General features: G+C 49.9%; 1 protein-coding gene across 1 annotated transcript in view; it reads right to left on the bottom strand.

Moving 5' to 3' along the window:
• The window catches only part of LOC138072664 (bone morphogenetic protein 8B), a 30,570-nt gene extending 20,648 nt beyond the window's left edge, over positions 1-9,922 (bottom strand). Inside the window, exon 1 of the mRNA XM_068963733.1 lies at positions 9,586-9,922. Coding sequence (XP_068819834.1) covers positions 9,586-9,922 — 337 coding nt within the window. The remainder of the gene's footprint in view (positions 1-9,585) is intronic.
• Between the last annotated feature and the right edge of the window lie 9,218 nt (positions 9,923-19,140).

Genomic DNA, 19,140 nt, shown 5'->3' with positions numbered 1-19,140 from the left:
TGCAGTCTTTTATAACCTAACCTTGAAAGTGACACAGCATCCCTATTGTCACACAGACCAGTTCTGCCCCGTGGTGGGGACAGGGGGGCATGAGGATGTGAAAACCAGGAGGCAGGGTTTTTGAGAGCCATGTTGGAGGCTGGCAACCACAGCAACCCTGAGAAAGAAGCATCATTCACTGCATTTCAGAGCTGAGAACACTGAAGGTCAGAGAAGGTGGCCAATCTGCCCAAGACCACACCCAGAACTCCCAAGGTGGGGTGAGAATAGGTGTGTCTGTCTGCAAAGTCTGCTTCCCTTCCCCTCATCTAAGGCCTCGGCAGGTCGGGGATGTGTCAAGGGACCGCCGTCGGGTGGCACCGGACTAGAGCTGAGTATTGAGTACCAAGCTGGCAAAGAAACACACAGAAGGACCTCAAGCAAGAGGAGCCATGAGTGGGTTTTCACGTGAGGAACTGCAGTTCCAAGAACAGACCAAGAGCTTCTTCACCTCCATGTCTCCCCTCTGCTTCTTCACCTTCTCCTCTCACCCCCTTCGAACTAAATTCTACCCTTCTTTCAAGGTTCAGCATAACTCCACCTCCTCCCAAGACTTCCGTCTGTCCCTCAGCCAAGAGGCCATTCCTCCCCGTCTTCTGGGCTTGCTCATCTCCCATTGAGAGAGAGGGATCTGGTCTCTCTTCTGCAGTACTAAGCCTTCCTGCTCACATTTGAGCGGGGAAATGGCCATTTCTTCCACTTGATGATCATTTATATTGGATTGTCTGTGGGCCTCTCTTTCCCACTGTAATGAGCAGACCTTGGACTCAACTCTGCTTTGCAGTGGGCTCCAAGATAACCAGGGAGGGCTAGAGCACACACTGGGTTCCCAGGAGTGTTTGTGAGGGAATGACCACACGCTGAAGGATCCAACTTTCTCCATACCTGGGTCTTGCAGCCTTTGGGTTCCCCAGAACCCTTCCTATACCTGGAGCCCTAGACTGTTCTGAAGGAATGGCTGCTGCTCAGGGAACAGAGCCAGCAAAGAAAATAACTGTGCTTTACTTTAGGTCTTGTCACTACCAGCTGGACTTACTGGGGCTAAAATCAAACAAACAAACAAACTGAGCTGACATTTACTGAGCATTTACCAGGCACTGTTTCAGCCCTTTATGTAGAGTAAGTCATTTAATGCTCACAGCCATCCTAGGATGGCTATATTACAGATGAGGAATCTGAGGCACAGAGCAGTAAATAACTTACACAAAAATCAAATAAATAGGGGACTTCCCTGGTGGTCCAGTGGTTAAGAATCCACCTGTCCAAGCAGGGGACACGGTTTTGAACCCTGGTCTGGGAAGATCGCACATGCCAAGGGGCAACTAAGCCCACGTGCCACAACTATTGAGCCCTTGTACCTGGAGTCTGTGTTCTACAACAAGAGAAGCCACCACAATAAGCAGCCTGCACACCACAACTAGAGACTAACTTCTGCTCACCGCATCTCGAGAGAGCCAGCGCAGCAGCGAAGACCCAGTGCAGCCATAAATAAGTATATGCATTAAAAATCTTATAAATGTATCCTAGGTCAGACTTCCTGGGCAACAGACTGAGTGGGAAGGTTTAGTGGAGAGGGTTCTTGTAGGGAATGCAGGGAGCAGGAGCGGGCACAGGTGATGCAATCACACAAGGGCCAAGCGACTCCGGCTGCACGGGGAGCTCTGGGGCTGATGGCCCTTCAGAACTGTCCCTCTGTGAGGCAATGAGGCTGGGCATTTATATTCTGATAAGCCTGTTACTGGATGTGGGGTGACCCCAGGGAGGGTACCCAACCTTGAGCAAGAAGCTAGTGGATTGATGCCTAGGGACAGACCCACTCTCTAGGCAGCTGGGGCAATGAGTGACTCAACCCCAGAGAGAAGATCTGGGCAGCACCATAGCATCCCCTAAAAAGTACGCAGTGGAATGGGGATCTGATCCTGGCACTGTGCTCTTACCACTCAGCTCCAGGTCCTCAAGTGAATGATGGGGGCGGAAAGGTAGATAAACACAGCAGGCCCTTCCTCACCATTCTGGCTGCCATTTATTGAGCAGTGCCAAGCACTTGCTTGGAGAAGGAGGTGGCAACCCATTCCAGTGTTGTTGCCTGGAAAATCCCATGGATGGAGAAGCCTGGCAGGCTACACAGTCCATGGGATCACAAAGAGTTGGACACGACTGACTTCACTTTTCAAGCACTTGCTAAGTTTTTCAGTGTCTTAACCTACTTATTTACCCATTGTACTATGATATAGATATTATTTATTCTGATTTTTAGAATGAGGAGGGACTGCCCTGGAGGTCCAGTGGCTAAGACTCCTCGCTCCCGGTGCAGAGGGCCAGAGTTCAATTCCTGGTCAGGGAACTAGATCCCACATGCCACAGCTGAGAGTCCACATGGTGCAACTAAAGAGGCCACATGCTACAATGGAGGTCGATCGTCCCATGTGCCACAACAAGACCTGGTCCAGCCAAAGAAATAAAAATAAATAGAGATGATGAAATTGAGGTGCCAAGACTTTAAGTAAGCTATTCAAAATTTCACAGATCTCAAGTAGCAGACCTTGAATTAAAATCTGGTCTTCCGAGCTCTGCTCTCCCATTACCAAGGCCAACCCTGCTCGCTGCTGTGACCCAGCTCTCATAGCTGCTCCTTTGAATCTGGGTACCCAGGACCTTGGGTCAGTCACTTAGACTCTGACACTCTACTTCTCATCTGTCACCTAGGGGCAGTGGTTGTCATTTACCCCAGAAGAGTGAGGAAAGACCGAGAAGATGGGGGCTAGAGAGGAGTACTCAGTCATCAGGGATTCACAGGGCACACCACCCTAGTGGCAGGTAGGGCTTTGGAGAAAAGAATCCATCTCCAACTCCTGGAAACCATCAACAAAATGAAAAGGCAATCTACTAAATCTACTAAATGGGAGCAAATATGTACAAACCACATATCTGATAAGGGGTTAATATCCAAAACATATAAAGAACACCTACAATGCAACTGCAAAAAACCCTCAAACGATCCAGTTTTTCAAATGAGCAGAGGAACCGAATAGACCTTTTCCCAAAGATATACAAATGGCCAACAGGACCAAAACCACAATGAGATATCACCTCACACCTCTTTGAATGGCTATTGTCAAAAAGATAAGAGATAGTGAATGTAAGAAAAGGGAACCCTTGTGCACTCTTTGCAGGAATGTAAATTGGTGAAGCCATTATGGAAAATAGTCTGCTGCTGCTGCTGCTGCTAAGTCGCTTCAGTCGTGTCCGACTCTGTGCGACCCCATAGACGGCAGCCCACCAGGCTCCCCCGTCCCTGGGATTCTCCAGGCAAGAACACTGGAGTGGGTTGCCATTTCCTTCTCCAATGCAAGAAAGTGAAAAGTGAAAGTGAAGTCGCTCAGTCGTGTCCGACTTTTAGCAACCCCATGGACTGCAGCCCACCAGGCTCCTCTGTCCATGGGATTTTCCAGGCAAGAGTACTGGGGTGGGGTGCCATTGCCTTCTCCAGGAAAATAGTATAGATGTTCCTAAAAAAAAATTAAAAATAGAACTACCATATGATCCAGCAATCCCACTTCTGGATATATATCCAAAGGAAATAAAATATTAAGGAGTGAAAAAAAGTATAACTATGTATTCAACACAAATATTGAGTCATTATGTTGAACACCTGAAACTGATAGATGATGTCACTTACAGCTCAGTTTTTTAAAAAAGAGAGCTATCTGTACTCTCATGTTCATTGCAGCACTATTCACAATAGCCAAGACATGGAAACAACCTCAGTGTCCATCTACAGACGAACAAAGAAGATATGGCAGGGACTTACTTGTCAGCTCAGTGGTAAAGAATCCGCTTTCCAATGCAGGGAACTAAGTTCCCACACGCTGTGGGGCAACTAAGTGCACGTGCCATTAAGGGGAAGCACACACTACACAGCAAAAGACCCCAGACGCTACAGCTAAGATCCAAGGCAGCCAAATAAATAGAGAAGTATTTTTTAAAGATACAGCATATATATAAATATAATATCTATGGGTGCATATATATACACATATATATGAATGTTATTCAGCTGTGAGAGAAAAGGAAATCCTGTCATCTTCAACAACATGGATTGAAACTTGAGAGTATTATGCTAAGTGAAATAAGCCAGAAAAAGACATATATGACATGGTATCACTTATATGCGAGTTTAAAAAAAAAAGTCAAAAGAGTAGAAAAAGTGTGTGCCAGGAGCTGGGGATGGGAGAAATAGGGAGAGGTTGGTAAGACAGTGCAAACTTTTAGTCATCAACTGAATAAGGTCTGAGGATCTAGTGTAAAATATGGTGACTACAATTGATAATACTGTGTTATATAACTGAAATTTGCTAAAAGAGTAGAAATTAAATATTTTCACATATGCAAAAAAAGGACACATATGTGAAGTGATGAAATGTGTTAACTGGATTGGGGGGGATGTTTTACCATCCTGATGTACACTTTAAATAACTTAGAATTTTATATGTCAATTATACTTCAATAAAGTTGAAATATCCTAAAGGAAATAAACCCTGAGTATTCATTGGAAGGACTGATGCTGAAGCTGAAGCTCCAATACTTTGACCACCAGATGTGATGAGCCGACTCATTAGAAAAGGCCCTGATGTTGGGAAAGAGTGAGGGCAAGAGGAGAAGGAGGCGACAGAGGATGAGGAGGTTGGATGGCATCACTGACTCCAAGGACACGAGTTTGAGCAAACTCCAGGAGATGGTGAAGGAAAAGGAAGCCTGGAATGCCACAGTCCATGGGATTGCAAAGAGTCTGACATGACTTAGCAACTGGACAACAACAAAGTTGAAATGAAAATAAATAAATGAAACGTAGATAGATAAAAAGAGAAATAATGTGGTCATTCCGATATTCGACTTTCAAGATAGATTAAGTGAAAGACAAAATGGCCAACCAACAGGCACTTAGATCCCACTTAAGATCTTAGAAAATATCTTAGAAAAGATTAACACAAATTGATTTTTTTTTTTTTTTTTAATCAGAGCTAAGGACTTCCCTGTTGGTCGTGGCTAAGAATACGCCTTGCAGGAGACACAGGTTCGGTCGCTGGTCTGGAAAGATCCCACGTGCTGTGGAACAACTAAGCCTGTGTGCCATAAATGCTGAGCCCTCATGGCACAGCTAGAGAATCCGAGCACTGCAACAAAAGATGCTGCATGAGGCAATTAAGCCCCAATGCAGCCAAATTAATTAGTTTTTAAAAATCAGGGCTGGTTGTCGGGAGGGTTACACTAAAGGATTAAGACACTGGTTCTCTTTGAGGTACACAGAAGATTACTAGAGGCTTCCATATGATATATTTCTAGACACATGGTCTGAATTTTCTATAATGAAATTCTATGATGAATCTATATGGCATAAACTTTTTAGTGAACATGCATTAGTTCTGTAAATCCCAAAACAAAGATATTTTAAAAATCATGTCCTAGTTTACAACAAAGCCTCACATTTAATACAGTCCAATGCAGCAGCACGCACTGCACCTAATCATGGGCCCTGGCCCGGGGGCAGAGGCCACTTCTGTGTAGGACAAGAGCAGAAGATACACAGGCAGGAAGATGACCAGCTGTGTGGCCTTGGGAAGACCACCTAACTTCTCTGAGCCTCTTAAAACAAAGATGCGACTGTAATTGTGAGATGAGATGAAAGGACAGACATGGAGGGTCTCGGCATGTGGTCGTCACTGGGTGTCTGCTCACACAGTCCCTTAACAGCCTCCAGGGTGGGTTCCATGAGTATCTCCATTTACAGAGGAGGAGACGGAGGTTCCGAGAGGTGGACTAGAGAGTCCAGATCACACTGACAGCAGGAGGTGGAGTCAAGAAGCAAATTCTGAGTCCGGCTCAGAACACCAGCCCGTCCTGCCCATCCTCACACTGGCCCCCCAGGGAGGGCGTCACTGTGTGGACCAGGTGACAGTCACCTTGCGGCTGAGGGGCAGGCATGCGTCTCTCCCACTGGAAGGTCAGCTCCACAAGGGGGGTCTTTGTTTCGTCCCCTCTTACATTCCAGGAGCTGGAATGGAGCCCGGCACAGAGCAAGCGCCCCAGGACCGTTTGTGGAGTGAAGTCAGGAAAACATGAAAGAACTCTGTAGTAAGGAAGCAAAGTAAGTGACCCCGGGGCTTATGGAGGTGAGGGGTCACTCCTTCAAGGTCAGGGGCTGAACAGGATCCGGGCAGGCCCCTCACTCCCACGGAGCCCTGCCTCTCCCGAACCCAAGAGCTCAGCTCCTTCACACCCCTCTCCTCAGCTGCCCGGGACCACGGGAATGAGGGAGCCCAGCTCAGGGAAAGGTCAGGACAAAGGAGAAGACGGTCCCATTCAGTTCTGATGACACGTCAGCCTGCAGTGCTGTTTGAGCCTCAGTTTCTCAATCTGGAGCATAGGCACCCCCACTCTGAGGACAGGAGGTGGGGAAGGATTCAGGAGAAATACCACAGGTGTCTCTCCTGCCTCTCTCTGGAGGGGCCGGGCCAGCGGGGTCCAGCCAGTCTCACCTGAGCTGGGCGGAGGGGTGGGCAGTGTGCTGAGAAGGGACCAGATAAGGGAGGGACGTGCAGGAATCCATGGCGGGCCCAGGAGGGCCAAGACCCTGGGTGCTGCCTCCCAGTTCAGGGTCTCCTCCCCGGAGCTCAGGCGACACCAGGGACCAGCTCTGTCCACTCCTCGAGGTCCCAGACCTACCTATCTCTGTGTCCTGGCCAAAGGGAGCCAAGAGTCCACGGGCACAGACTGACAGGCAGGCCAGGCGGGGCCCAGTTCTGACCGAAGCCCTGGCCTCCAGCACAGACTCTAGCAGTCATGCCTCCAGAAGGCCCCTGGAGTGTCTGCTTGGACAGAGGCCCGACCCCTGGACAGAAGCCTTTGAGAGGCCCAGGCCTCTGGGTCCTACAGGTGCTGCTGATGGTCAGGGCCCAGCAAGCCCCAGGCCTGGCCTGTCAGGAGCTAGTGAGGCCAGCAGCAGAGGGGAGCTGGAGGCCACAGGTGTGGGAGCCTCAGCGTGGGTTCTGACGCCGCAGCGACTCTGCTGTTAGACTCCAGGGTGGTTCAGGGCCCGAGGACCTTCAGGGGCCCAGGGCCAGGGCCTCCAAAGGAGGAAACAACGCTGGTAGCTGCCTAATCCCCACATCAGCCCACATAATTACCAGTTAAACTGATTCAACTGAAGAAGTTTTACTAGTGCAATTAGTACATCAGAATAAAGAAGGCCCTCTGACAGCTGGCTGGACCTGCCCACACACCAGGCTTCCCCTGAACAAAGATCGTCTTGTTAATTCACAGCGTCACAGGCCTTAGATCTCCATGAAACATGCAGAGGTGGCGTGGGAAGAAACTGGAATTTGGAGTCCACAGTCTGGATGATACCGCGGATGTGCTATGTAGCCCTGGGTTGCTTATTTAACCTCTCTGAGCCCATGGCTGGTAAAACAGCTTCACAAGTTGCTACATGGATGAAATGAGTATTGAAAGGACTATGGAACTTCAAATGTTAATTTTTATTCAAAAACAGGTAGACAGACACCTTTGGTTGGCTTCAAAAATCTGTTTCTGGGTCTCGTGTGTCTATAAGACAGGTGAGAACATTTCCACACATCCACACCAAGGCTGAGCAGCAGCTCGGAGAGACTGGGGTCAGCACTGACCAGGGCTGGGTTCCCCCTAAAAGGGGGCTGACTTTCTGCTCCATCAACCTATCTCACAACAACTCTGAGGACAGACCATGAGGAGCTCCTTTTTACAAGGAGAGCTCTGAGGCTCAGAGAGGGCAAGGACTTCCCCAGGACCACACAGCAGAGGCAGGAGGGGAACCAGGTCCTCCTGAGCTTGGGGTGCTGCTCACTCACAGTAGAAGCTCCCACCAGGGCTGTGTACCCCTTGCCCCAAGGGGTGCTGGGGAAAGAGGGACCTGGGCTAGGTGGTGACTCGCTCACGGAGGGCTCCCATGGGGGCATTCTCAGGGGGGCTGTATCCACAGCTCTTCTAGTCAGCTTGTCCCCAGCACAGAGCTCCAGCCTCAGTTCCACATATGGTCACCTCTGTCCCCAGTCCCCCACCCAACTTCTAACCAGGGAAGCGGCATCTAGAACCCACCAGCCCAAGTCCCGAGCTGGCACTGGGATCTCAGCAGAGGTTAACAGCTGCCTCTTGCTGCTCACTCTCCCACCTGAGCCCATCACCAGCTGTTTGGGGGGAACAGGCTTCCCCTGACAGCCCCCTCTTCTTGCCATACCGTAAGAAGCAAATGGCTGAAGATGCATAAAACCTGCTGTCACTCTGACCCCTGAGCCCCTCTGCCGAAACCCCTCTGACAGCTCTTTCCACCATGAAAGGCTCCCCCCTTGACACAGAACTGTCACCTCCTTGAGCCCAGGATGGAAGGCCAAAGAACCTGGGCCTGTCCCGGCTCAGCCACACAGAGGTCACGTTGTCCGAGCAAGACACCACCCCTCTGAGCCTCACTGTCCTCATCTGGGAGATGGGGATGAATATCATGTCTGCCAACAGGGTTGCTGGGGGGTTACAAGGTGGAGGGAGGCTGGTGGCCCTGGCAAGGGGCCTCTCCCTGCTCTGGGTCCCATGGCTCTCCCCACCTGGGCCTGAGCTATGACCCTTGGTCCCCAGGTCTAGCCTGGTGTCTGCTGCAGCCTAGATCCATGCCCCTCACTGGCCACAGGCAGGAAGCAAAGCGGATGGGAGACCTATGTTCATGAATGTAGATTAAAGAGAGTTTAGTTATGGAAAAGGTGATCTTTGAGAAAAGGGTAAATGGCTCCATGATTTGGAGTATAATTTCTGCAGAGAAGAAAAGCTGGGCTTTGCCTGGGAGAACAAAGGGGGTTCAAACTGCCCATCGGGTCATTCACTGGGGCTGGACACTCATTCCATGACAAGCCAAGTCCCAGATGCGAGCCCAGGGTGACAAGACCACAGTCCCTGCCCCACTGAGCTCAGAGTCCACGCCTTCCCCTCCCCTGCCCCCACCCCTAGGTGACCCAGGCAAGAGGCTGCTCAACGCGGGCTCAGGACATCTGGGTCCTCACCTCGACTCCGGTGCTTTGATGCCGTGACAGGGTTTTCCACGCTGAACTTTGTCCCACGCTTCATACCGCCCTTATCACAGGGACAGCATCACAGCCTCTGTTTACTCATCTGACTCGCCAGGACCAGACTGTCTTCCTGCCACTACCTGCGTCCACCTAACACTACAGGATCTTACCGTCGGGGGTGTTTGGGGGCGGGTGAAGGCAGACACCTCTGGGACTCACATTCCTGTCGGTCCAGCAGCTGACCGACCCCCACATCCCTAAGACTTCGCTGCCCTGAGCCGGGCAGGTTATCCTCCCGCAGGTCCTTGTCCACGACAAGGTGATTCCCCGCCCCCAGCAGGCGCTCCCCCTGCGCGAGGTGGCGCGCACGCCCCTGCCGCTCGCGCTCAGCCCCCGTAGGACCGTTCAGCCCGCCGCCGTCTCCCGGGGTCGCCGCCGCCCGCCCGGGGCCCGCGCTCACCCATGTTGACGAAGCTCATGACCAGGTCTGCGCGGCCCAGGCGCCGCTCGGGGGCCCCGCCGTCCTCGTCGTCGTCGCCGGCCACGGCGCGGTACAGGTCGAGCATGAAGAGCGGCGCGGACGCCGGCAGCAGGGCGGCGGCGGGGGGCGCGCGGGGCCGGGGCCGCCCGGGCAGCCCGAGCACCGCCAGGATCTCGCGCTGCAGGTCGCGGCGCTCGCGCGGGCCCAGGCGGCGCTGCGGGCAGCCGAGCGGGGGGCGCGGGCCGGGGACGCCGCCGCCGCTCAGCGCGCACAGCGCCAGGCCCAGCAGCCAGAGCGGCCCGGGGCGCGCGGCCATGGCGGGACCCGGCGGCCTCACCGCGCGCGCATCCGCTCCCAGCGGGGCCCGGATCGGGGCCGCCCGACGGCGCGCGGCGGGCCTGGCTTGGGGCCGGCGGGACGGGGCGTGGGTCGCCCGCGAACGCGGCGCGGTCCCTAGAGCTCCCGGACCGTCGGCTGCGGCCGCACCGCCTCGGGCAGGGGCTCCTCCCGGAATCAGGGACGGTTGGGTAGTCTGTCCGTTCCGCTGCACCCGATAGTCCGGCTGCTGCCGAGGCCGCTCAGCTTAGAGGCGCAGGGAGAGCTGCCGTCGGGTTCGGGGAGGTGCGGACCGAGTCTGTACCGCTCCGAGGGGCCGCGGCCGCCCGTCTCTGTCCAGCTGGGAGCCGTCGGGTCCCGCCCCCCGGACCCGACCAATGGGGGCGCAGGGGCGGGGACAAGGCTCGGAACCTGTGCCCCAGGAAGGGGCTCTGGGTGGCGGGTCGTGACGCCCCCGAGGCGAGACCCGCCTGTAGGTGGCTGGCGGGACGAGTGAGGAGTCCGCAGCCCCGCCGTCAGGGGCCTAGCTGTCGTCCTGGGTTCCGCTGCCCACTGTGGAAGCGCTGTCCGGATGGAGCGGGGACTGGGCCTGGGGACCCAGGGTACAGGGGCGATCTGAGATCAGACCCTGCGCTCCCACGGGGCATGTTCTTGATCGCCCTGCCGGGGCGGGATCCCAACTCTCCGTCCCGCCGTGGAGTGACCCGAAAGCCCTGACTGGAGCGTGGAATGTCGCCCCAGGGCCCGAAACGCCTCAGGCCAGCCTAGAGATGGAGGGGTTCGCGGGTACCAGCCGAGTCTAGAGAGCGGAGCGCATCCTTTCGCCATTAGCATCCGGGCAGGAGTTCCTCGCCACCGCAGCTCCTGGCCGGGCTCTGCGCTTTTGGGGGGCTCCTTCCGGGACCTCTGACACCTGTCGGGTCACTGCTCCCGGCGCGCACACCCACCCGGCTCCGGCGCGCTCTCTGTCGGCGCCTCTGGCCGGCCGCCCGAGCAGCTCCAGCAGCCGCGCTATCACTGCCAGGTTTGCTGTGCGCCCTTCGGACCCCGGTGCGGGTCCAGCCGTGCGCTAGATATGCCTCGGGTCAAGGAGCTCTGGCGCCCTTCCTGATTTTTTGCGCCTCTTAATTATCAGGGCCCTCGGCGGTTTGTGAGAGAAGGATCGTCGCGGAAACTCCCTGACTGACTATCCCCTTCTGCATAGCCTGCTCTTCCCTAGGCGCTTTCTCACCGCATTTATTCAGTCCTGCTCTCCTTCTTCGGAGAAGGCGATGGCACCCCGCTCCAGTACTCTTGCCTGGAAAATCCCATGGACGGAGGAGCCTGGTAGGCTGCAGTCCATGGGGTCGCTGAGGGTCGGACACGACTGAGCGACTTCACTTCCACTTTTCACTTTCATGCATTGGAGAAGGAAATGGCAACCCACTCCAGCGTTCTTGCCTGAGAATCCCAGGGACGGGGGAGCCTGGTGGGCTGCCGTCTGTGGGGTCGCACAGAGTCGGACACGACGGAAGTGACTTAGCAGCAGCAGCAGCTCTACTCCTTAGACTTTCGACCTGGTGATGAGCTCGTCCATCTGAGACTTTAGTGCCATCATTCCATCCTGCAGGACTCTCAAATACATCCCAACACAGACCTTCTCCTGATGCCTGACAAGAGGTGACTGAAGCCAGAAACCCTGTTGTTGACCTAGGCCCTCCCTCCTGATGGCAGTTCAGTCTACTACTGACTCTACCTTCTAATGCCTCTTGAATCCCACACCACACTTACCTGGTTTATGGAGCTTCTCCCCCTCCCTGAGCCACTGTAACAGGCTTCCAAATTCCTTGTTTCTCATCTCAACCCCATCCCTCTCTCACTCCTCATTCCCCAGACTGAATTTCCAAATAAAAACCCAATCTCTCTAAACAGCTCCAAATCTTTCACGGTCTTTCATTGCTTATAGCAGAATTTCTCAAACAGGTTTTTGAGGGGCTTCCTACAAAAAGGAGTTTAGGAAACACTACACGTTCCCTCCTTGGGCAAGCCCTAATGTCATTGGTATGAGGCTCTGGGAAGTCCTGCAATAAAGGAATTTACTTAGCTTTAGTTCAGCGTCTTCCAAATGCATTTGACGATGATTCTGGGGTGTTTTAAGGACCACATCTAAGGGACTAGGAGGGCACCATGTGATCAAGGGCCGAGCACTCAGTGGTCTGGCCTCCATCACCTGGTCCCTATGGCTGGACCCCTCTCCACAGTCATGCCGAGCCACTAAGAGTGTACCTTTTGCTCTAGTCACAGGGGACTACCTGTGGTCCCCTCACCAGTCCTGCCCTTGACATTTCTGTTCATCTGAACTTTGTTTTCATTTACCAAGAATGTCCAGATCCCCTTTGCCTGGCTGGTCAGTATGAGCTCTCTTTAAGATACAGCTGAAGCAACACCTCTGCCTGATGTCCTCTCCACCTTCATGGGTAGATAGATCTTCCCGGCACCAACTCTTTCATTTTATCAAATTGAAGGGCATTTATTTGTACACATTTCCTCCCCTGAATTCATTCCTCCACTGTGGACTTTTTTGTTTGCATTTGTTCATTTTTGGCTGTACTGGGTCCTCATTGCTGCGAGAAGGCTTTCTCTTGCTGCAGCAAGCAGGGGCTCCTCTCTTGTTGTGGGATGTGGGCTTCTCTTCTTGGAGAGCACAGGCTCTAGAGCATGCAGGCTTTAGTAGTTGCAGCATGTGGGCTCAGTAGTTGTGGCACACAGCCTTAGTTGCCCCTTGGCATGTGGAATCTTCCTAGACCAGGGATTGAACCCATCTTACTTGCATTGGAAAGCAGACCCCTCACCATTCGACTACCAGGGAATTCCTCCACTATGAATTTCTCAAGACGGAAGTTGTCATGTCAGTTTACCTTCAGATCCCAGTGCCAGGCTCATGTTTAGGGTTTTAATAAACATCTGTGAATTTACTAGTCTCTGAGAAAAGAGTAACCTCCAGCTTCATGCATCTTTCCATTAAGAATTGTTCTCTATTGCACGGGAGCAACAAAGGACAGACCAAAGGTGTACTGGAGTATGGGGGTCGGTGGCCAGCAAGCTTCCCTCTCCAGCTGTGTGCCTGGCTCTCTTGCACAACAAACACAAATGCAAACCCATGAATTTCCATGACCGAAACCACAAAGTTAAATTTATGATTGCCAAGACCTACTCCGTACAGAATATGAAAAAGAGACAGCAATTTTAAAGAGACGAAGGAGTTCCCCGGTGGCCTAGTGATTAGGATTCCTGGCTTTCACTGCTGTGGCTTGGTTTCAACCCCTGGTTGAGGAACTAAGAACCTGTAAAGTGTGCCACATGGCCCAAATAAATAAATTTAAAAAGGAGAAAACGGTTTCCCATAAGAGGTACCACAGAAGTAGAGATTATTCAGTGTTATCACCCATACATGTAATCGTTGCATTTTATGATCTGAGGACCCATCACAGATATGAATACTGTCCCAAGATCCTGTCCTGAGGTCCTATGTCATGACCATGTCAGATCTAGATACTGCCTTGGGGTAGGTGTACCATAATACCTCATTAAATGACCACTCAGAGGCCTCTAAGTGCCTCACTTACCTTCCTGGATGCATCCAGGATTCTGGGAAAATTCAGTTCATCACTATCTCAAGGTGTGATTACATGGCAAGAAAAAACTAGCACAATGAGACAGTCCTGTCTTCACGGGGAATGTCCAGCCAATGGGTCAGGTTACCTCCTGTTAATATGCCAATTAAAAATCAGAGATTGTCAGATGATTTAGGGGTGGGGGGAAAGCAAGAACAAATGATAAGCTAGACCCCGGTTTGATTCCTGGATCGGGAAGATCCCCTGTAGAACGGATAGGCCACCTGCTCCAGTATTTTTGGTCTTCCCTAGTGGCTCAGCCGGTAAAGAATCTGCCTACAATGCAGGAGACCTGGGTTCAATCCCTGGGTTGGGAAGATCCTTGGAGAAGAGAAAGGCTACCCACTCCAGTATTCTGGCCTGGAGAATTCCATGGACTGTATAGTCCACGAGGTCGCAGAGCTGGATAGGACTGAGCAACTTTCACTTTTGTAATTTTTTCAAAATCATATCATTTAAAAGATTCACTGTAAATACAAAACACAAGTTGGAAGTAAATGGATGGAAAAAATATATCATGCAAATAAAAGAGTAAGAAGGCTGGAGGGGCTGTATTAATATCAGTAGACATTAGACTTCAAGATGCAAAATGTTAATCAGAGATAATGATAAAAGTGTCATTGCATGTGAATCCATCCTACTGAAACAGAAGGGCTTTGTGCAGCTGAATATGACAAACTCATGCTATTCTAAATATTGATGCTTATGGTTCCAAAGTGGTTAAAAGGTCCTCACATTTATTTTAGGAGTCAATGGAAAAGGGCATCTGTCCACTTGAAATTAAATCCATTTTGTGACTCATGATACCAGTGGATGGTTGGACCAGGGATGGGGGTGGAGGTGGGAGGAACCTCTCAAAATGAAGTTCACACGTTGCCAAATCTGAATCAAACCAACTTTGGTCAATTCTTTGTGACTGATGCAGAATCCTGGCAGGAGTTTGCTTAAACACACAGAGCAAGAAGACCCCTCTCCAAAAAGCAGAGACTCTTTGAAACTTTCTTTCTCCACTAGAAGGGCAGCACAAGCAGCAGGCACACATGGGTGGAGGACCCAATGGCTTTGCCCTCCACGCAGCTCAGATCTCATCCCTTACCTTCTGGGCATCCTCGAGGTTCGTGATGAGATTGAGATCCCCATGCACCGGCTGGTCCTCAGCCAGCTTTGGCTTCATCTTGGACTACCAGTGAGACAAGACCTGCAGAGTGTCCATGAACTGGCCTGAAATCAGCAGGACCTCCTCCAACTTTTGCTGCCTGAGACAAGCACACAAATCTCACCACTTGGGAAGGGGAGATCTCTTTTATGGGGCTTCCCTGGTGACACAGTGGTAAAGAATCCACCTGTCAATGCAGGACACAGGGGTTCAATCTCCAGGTCGGGAAGATCCCCTGGAGTAGGAAATGCCAGCCTGCTCCAGTATTCATGCTGGGAAAATCCCATGGACAGAGGAGCCTGGCAGGCTACAGTCCATAGGGTGACGAAGAGCTGGACACGCCTTTGCAACTGAGCTCATGTGCACAATCTCTTTTATGAATGGCCCAACTGAAGAGTAATATCCCTTGAAATCTATATAGAGAGGGACCTCCATATTGGAATGGCTAGAAATATAGTTAAAAGTTATCAAGATGATGGGAATTCCCTGGTAGTCCAGTGGTTAGGACTTGTAGGTACATTCACTGCCATGGCCCAGGTTCGATCCCTGCTCAGGGGAACTGAGATCCCACAAGCCATGTGGGAAGGCTTGATAACAAAAAAAGTTATCAAGCTGACAATAAAATTGCAGACAACAAAAGAAAACAACAGATCAAATGGACTTTTAGATATCATCAAAATTTGAAACTGTTTATCAAAGGACATTGTCAATAGAGTAAAAGGCAATCCACAAAATGGAAGAAAATACTTGCAAATCATGTATATGCTAAATTAATATCCAGAATAAATTTTAAAACTCATTAAACTAAATAACAATAAAGCAAACAACCAATTTAAAAATGGGCAAGGGACTTAAACTGACATTTCTCCAAAGAAGATGTATGGATGGCCAATAGCATGTGAGATGTTTAGATTTATTAGTCGTTAGGAAAATGTACCCTGCTTATTTAACTTATATGCAGAATACATCATGCAAAATGCCAGGCTGGATGAAGCCCAAGCTGGAATCAAGATTTCCAGGAGAAATATCAGTAACCTCAGATATACACCACTCTTATGGTGGAAAGCAAAGAGGAACTAAAGAGCCTCTTGATGAAGGTGAAAGAGGAGAGTGAAAAAACTGGCTTAAAACTCAACATTCAAAAAATGTAAGATCATGGCATCTGGTCCCATCACTTCATGGCAAATTGATGGGAATAAAGGAAACAGTGACAGATTTTATTTTCCTGGGCTCCAAAATCACTGCAGATGGTGATTGCAGCCATGAAATTAAAAGACGCTTACTCCTTGGAAGAAAAGCTATGAGAAACCTAGATGGCATATTAAAAAGCAGAGACGTTACTTTGCCAACAAAGGTCCATCTAGTCAAGGCTATGGTTTTTCCAATAGTCATGTATGGATGTGAGAGTTGGACCATAAAGAAGGCTGAGCACCGAAGAACTGATGCTTTTGAACTGTGGTGTTGGAGAAGACTCTTGAGAGTCTCTTGGACTGCAAGGAGGTCCAACCAGTCCATTCTGAAGGAGATCAGCCCTGGGATTTCTTTGGAAGGAATGATGCTAAAGCTGAAACTCCAGTACTTTGGCCACCTCATGCGAAGAGTTGACCCATTGGAAAAGACTTTGATGTTGGGAGGGATTGGGGGCAGGAGGAGAAGGGGACGACCGAGGATGAGATGGCTGGATGGCATCACTGACTCGATGGACGTGAGTCTGAGTGAACTCTGGGAGTTGGTAATGGACAGGGAGGCCTGGCGTGCTGCAATTCATGGGGTCGCAAAGAGTCGGACACAACTGAGTGACTGAACTGAACCGAAGAACATGGACAAACCTTGAAGACCTTATGCTTAACTAAAGGTAGACGAAAAAGGACAGATGTTATGATTCCACTTACATGAGATGTCTAGAGTCATCAAAATCGTAGAGACAGAAAGTAAATGGTCGTTTCCAGGGGATAACGGGAGAGAGGAGTTATTTTTTATTTAATGGGTATGGAAATCAGTGTGGGATGCTGAAAAAGTTCTGAAGATGGTTGGCAGTGATGGTTGGAAAACAATGTCAATACATTTAATGTCACTGAACTGTATACCTAAAGCAGTTGAAATGGTATCTTTCATGCTATGTATATTTTACCACCATAAGAAAAAACTTACCAAGAGTAACGCCTAGACATTTTTACTCAAACCACACTCTAGATGGTTTAAGCAGAGTGCAGGGGTCAGGTATAGAGTACCTCAGACATCTTATCATGCAACAAGTATGCATGTGAACACACCCTAATGACTGAAAGCCTGCACGATTACTTCATACACTGCTGCAACAGAGGGCAATGGTTGAGGGTAAGGTAATGGTCAAGAGCACAGGCTCTGGAGTCAGGCAGGAATTCCTATCAAAGGTCCATGCCAGCTGTGACACATATCCCCAACCTCTGTCAGCCTCTTACTCCTCGTGCGTGAGATGGGATCATAATTGTATGCGCCTAGATTGCTATAACAGCTGTTCCTCATTCATGCCAGCCCAAGGCTGGGGTCCCCGGATCTCAGCCCCACCCCTCACTGCCACAGGACTTCCTGAGAATCACCTCCTCTTCTACAGAATGGCATAAGTGGCACCTGCCTCCCTTGGTTGGTGTTGTTAATAATAAAATTTAGTAATAATAAAAATAGCAACAACCACAATGATATAGCCACCACTTCTCGAGTACTTCCTCTGTGTTAGAGCTTTGCATGAATCTGCACAATAGTGCTCTGAGGCAGTCGCTCTCCCTATTTTACAAAGAACTTAGTAATGACTGGGATGAGGAGACTTGCTCAGGAAATGCAGCTGAATCCCTTGTGTGCAGGGCAGTGTGGGTTGTATGGGGCCCCTGGTGTCTGTGGAGTTCACAGCTGGGGACGGGGCCCCCACTATGGTCCAGAATCCATGCCCATCCTGTCTCCCCCAGTTGCTGAGGGTCACCTAAGTCTACACCCAAGGTCAAAGCTGCCAGGAGGCTGGAGTCCTGAGTTCTGGTCCCACTTGTGCTTCGAACTGGCTCTGCCTTCTGGGTCGGTCACTATCCCTCCCTCCCCAGGTTTATCCTGTTGTAACGTGAGAAACGGGGGTCAGATCCCTGATACCAAGATCTCTCACCATGAAGGAAGGCTGGAAGTTCAGACAAACGTGGAGCCTGTGCCTGGATGTCTGACTTCTCTCTGCCCCCTGGTGGAAACCAGCAGCCTAGCACCTGGGGGAAATACACTAGAGACTCCAGAGCTGTGACCTCTGCCAAGGCTCCCCTCCTCTGAGATCCAATCCCCATCTATTAAATGTGGATAATAATAGTATCTACCTCTTGGGGCTATTATTGAGAATGCAAAGAGATAATACATAAGAAATGCATGAGAAGTGCTTGGACTTTAAAAGTGAGCACAGACTAGCCAATCAACAGAAGCCAGATCCTACAACTGAAATGGCAAATCCTATCATCAGTGAAGAATGTAATGACTACAAGCTTTAGGACATACTTGTTACTGGCAGTCGTTTACTTAAGTTGTAAATGGATTCAGTCTCTCTGATAATTACCCCATCTCTGGACAATTACCAACTATATGCATTTTTTTTTCAAGAAAATAAGTTTAAAATATTTTTCCTTTTTTTGCTCTTTTTCCTTGATATGTGACTTTATCATTTCCTTTGTTCCTGTTTTAGGGGTTTGTTTTATTGCTCTTCTTCACCATCTTAAATCAAATGCTTGCCTCATTTATCTATTTCTAACACTTCATTGAGGTATAATTTACACACCATAATTTACACACCACCCTAAAACAGGTATGTTTTAAGTATAAAATTGAATTCTTAGTACAGTTACAGAGTTGTTCAACCATCACCCCAGTATAATTTTAAACTATTTCCCATCACCCTCAAAGAAAGAAACATACCCACTTGTTGTTTATTCCCATTCCCATCCCCAGCCCTAAGCAACCACCAGTCTGCTTTCTTCTTTAAAGATTTGCCTTTTCTGGACATTTCACAAAAATGCAATCATGAAATATATGTGTCTTCTTTTAGTTAATACGTTTTTGAGGTTCATCTTTGTGGTCACTTTAGCAGTACTTCATTCCGTTTTGTGGTGGAAAACATTCCTTGCATGAAGATGCTGCATTCTGTTTATCCATTCACTAGATAAGGACACCTGTATTGTTTGCACTATGTAATATATAAAACATTTGCATTATTATGAGGCTATTTTAAACAGCTGCTGCTTACACTTGTACATTTGCTTACACTTGTCTGCGTGAATGTATGTTTTCAATTCTCTGGAGGACTTGTTTATTTTTACACATTCACTGTTTCCACTAAATGTGTTTTAATATATGAATTTGCCTCTAGTACTGCTTTAGCCATGTCCC

Source organism: Capricornis sumatraensis, chromosome 2, assembly GCF_032405125.1.
Source record: "Capricornis sumatraensis isolate serow.1 chromosome 2, serow.2, whole genome shotgun sequence".
Taxonomy (NCBI): domain Eukaryota; kingdom Metazoa; phylum Chordata; class Mammalia; order Artiodactyla; family Bovidae; genus Capricornis; species Capricornis sumatraensis.
The sequence above is the reverse complement of the archived record's forward strand: the minus strand, read 5'-3'. Positions and strand labels throughout refer to the sequence as shown.